This window comes from Limulus polyphemus, unplaced genomic scaffold (genome assembly GCF_000517525.1).
Source record: "Limulus polyphemus unplaced genomic scaffold, Limulus_polyphemus-2.1.2 Scaffold4421, whole genome shotgun sequence".
In the NCBI taxonomy this organism is placed as follows: Eukaryota; Metazoa; Arthropoda; class Merostomata; order Xiphosura; family Limulidae; genus Limulus; species Limulus polyphemus.
The window spans coordinates 89,891-93,109 of record NW_013670031.1 but is presented as its reverse complement, the minus strand read 5'-3'; the positions used below and the strand labels follow the sequence as shown (position 1 = coordinate 93,109).

Here is a 3,219-nt window from a genome sequence, read left to right as displayed (position 1 = left end):
TTCAAACAAAAACAGAACTGTTGTATGACCATGTAACTACTTCACCCTCTGCTGACGGATTTTCACCAAATTTGGCATGAAGATTTGTTGGGTCCATGGAGAGATGCATAAAAAATTTTAGTTATGTATTTTGCGGTTTTATAAGCGTTTTCGCATTTTTTTACCAGTACCTTACCCCCTATTGATGGATCTTTACCAAATTTGGTGTGGAGGTTCATTGGATCCACGGCAACATAAAAATTTGCGGTTTTTATGTGCGTTTTTTACAATTACATATAAGGGAAGCAACTTTTCATGTCCTACGATAACCTTTCAATAATCATGAATTTACATAACACTCGTCCAGGGGACGGGTACTCCAGCTAGTTGGTAAAACCTTATGTTCATTTCTAAAAGAACTCCATGGGTTGTCTTGTTTAATAATATTATTAACAGATTGGAACAATTTGGATCATTTAACTTTTAAAGGTAAATAGTATTTTTTCATTTTCCTTTTTACCCCACTGATAATACACTGAAGTATATCTATAAACGTCGAGGGACAAAGTGGCTATAATTAACAAACTTTATGCTAAGCACACAAATTAATTTCATATAAAAATACTTAATTAGCAAATCGAATAAAATAATTAAAAACCAATAATAACTTTCAAATTCTCTATAAGTCAGAGACTAGAGTTAGGCTTTTCTGACTTTACCTGTTCTCTTTCTACCATATCTGCTTTCCGAAGAATTTTCATGGCATAAACATGGCCAGTATCCTTTTTTTGAACAAGACGAACTTCTCCAAAAGCTCCTCGTCCGATCACTTTCAATGGTTCAAAATCCTCCACCCCCAATCTTGACCGTTTCAATCTCAAAAATTCTGTTTCTTTTATGGCATGCTGATTCCTTTTTTCTTGTTTCTTTATGAATGAAAGTTCCTTATTATTTAGATCCGAACATGACAGGGAATAATTAACACCAAACACAAGAGTCAGCCCACTATCTTGATGCGGATAAAAAAAAATTAGTCGTTCCAGAAAGGTTAGAGTTGTTTTGATTGGACAAAAAGAAGACGTTTGGCACTATTTTCTAGGTCTAGGTCGCTGAACCAGACTCGTGACTGGACCCGAGACTATGAGAGCCAACATGGAGAAGTTAACTTGTAAATGTAAAGTAAACCGGTGTAGCAACGAAACATGGCTGAAATGTTCTAGATGTGGTTATGAATGTGATGGTTTAAGTGTAGCGATTAAATTAACCTGTGGGTCCAGGTCAGATAAAAGAATAACTTATTCGAAGATATTCCAAACAATTTGACATACCAACTAAATCGAAGATTCGTGAATTGATTACTGCCTTAAAACATAAAAAAATGAGCAAAATAGTATCGTTATTTTAAGAAAAAAAAGTGGGGGGGGGATAAAAGATTGGAATCATATATAAGAAATCCTTAGTTTTAATATTTTGGGAAACTAACGGCACAGTAAAGCTCAAAGATGCATTACAAGATGATTTCCGTAGCGATTCTCAAATTAAAATAGCCATTTCTGCAATGAAAAATAAATATAAGCAAGATGGTATAGTGCCATGTATGGTACCACTATAGTATAATCCATACAGATTTCACCATGTCATATTTCATGAATATTTTGTGTGTGTGTGTGTTTCGTTTTAGAAGTTGTTCCGAGCTTCATTCATCGAGATTTATCGAAATAACCCTAAATCACTGGTTTCCAGAATTGATCCCCTGTAGACCACCCTAGGCTCATTACTTAAAGATGCTGGGCTGACTTGTGTGGCAGGCGTTAAAAAAACAAAACAAAAGTTAACTCTAATGATTGAGTGGCCAAGAACAAAAACCTCCAAGTAAAGTTGTAAAGTATATGTAGGTGTATAAGAGATGTCTCTAAAACTTTTTAAACCAATTTTTCAAAGAGATGAAATTTTAAATACAAGTCTTGGAACAAAGACTAGCTAGTAAACATTAGTGCTTTTGCGAAGTAATACATACTGTTACGTCTCCGTTTGTTAATTGATTTTCCGTAACTTCGTACCGACGAAACTTAAGCGACACAAGTCTTTACTTAATAAAACTGGTTTATTCTTTCCGAATATAACTTTACCGATACACTCAACTTCACCAATCGCGTTAAAACAAACGCTAATCGACGAACGTCTCTCGTGCTCTCTGACTGCAGTTCAATTACTCACTGTCTACCCAGACATTACATTCACCCTCTTTTATATACCAGCCTACCCTATATCTAGCAAGAACTAGAACATTCGCCAAAGTACATGATAGTTCTAGAAACGTTGCGTCACGGTGGTCATGTGACTCGCTGACGCAACAATACTAACTGATACTACATGCATTTATTTATAAAAAAGAAATAGGAAATCCATTAAATGTTTAAGAGAGTTAGTTGCGAGAAAATATTTGTACTTATAATAAATATAATATTTGAGCAACTGTGACGCTCTGCATGCATTGACTACATTTGTGTTTGCACACTGGGCCTATGTAGAGTTACATGATAGTGTTGGGGAGTAAACCCCAAGTAACAATTATACTGATGACAGATAATAATATACCTAATACTATGAAAATTCCATAAAAAAGTCATTCATAATAAATAAACTTCTTTAAAGTAGGCTCTCTATGTAATTTCATATGTATGTATGCATATACTTTATGATAAAAAGTATTCCTGAAATGTGTTCTATCACTGTGTTCTAATAAAAATGAATTAATTTATTTCTTCAATAACGTTTACTAACAGCAGTCCTTTTCGTATCTAATTACTCGTGGTATTTGTCGCACGTTTGAAAGGTTCTATACAGTGACTCGTCGCATTACAATTTTATAAACTCTTGAGAAAAGCAAAAACGTGTTATCTGCGTACATTCGTTGTGCAGCATAGTAATAAATCTTTAATTAGTGGTGATCGTTCGGGAAGCAGAGAAAATGGAAGCTAAAAGAGCAAAATCAAATATAAAATGTTTCTAGGTAACGGAAATTATTGGATTAACATGTCGGACAGGAGTCTTTCACTAAAGCATGAAAAATGGAACTAGTTTTAATAACTGATTCAAACGACAAAAACTTCACTATGAAAGATAGGGGTGAAATTATCGAGAAATCATTCGATATACACAGCATGGTCACAAGTAAATAAACACCACCTTTTCAGAAAAAATAAATTTTTTCAGTCATATTCACATGAATTGATATAT

The 3,219-nt window shown here is 34.0% G+C and overlaps 1 protein-coding gene across 1 annotated transcript in view; it reads right to left on the bottom strand.

Annotated features, from left to right (window-relative positions):
- Window positions 1-698: 698 nt before the first annotated feature.
- Window positions 699-3,219, bottom strand: part of LOC111088778 (serine/threonine-protein kinase tricorner-like) — a gene marked incomplete at its 3' end in the record, with an annotated part of 38,018 nt that continues 35,497 nt past the window's right edge. The window contains exon 5 of the mRNA XM_022399741.1: window positions 699-905. Coding sequence (XP_022255449.1) covers window positions 699-905 — 207 coding nt within the window. The remainder of the gene's footprint in view (window positions 906-3,219) is intronic.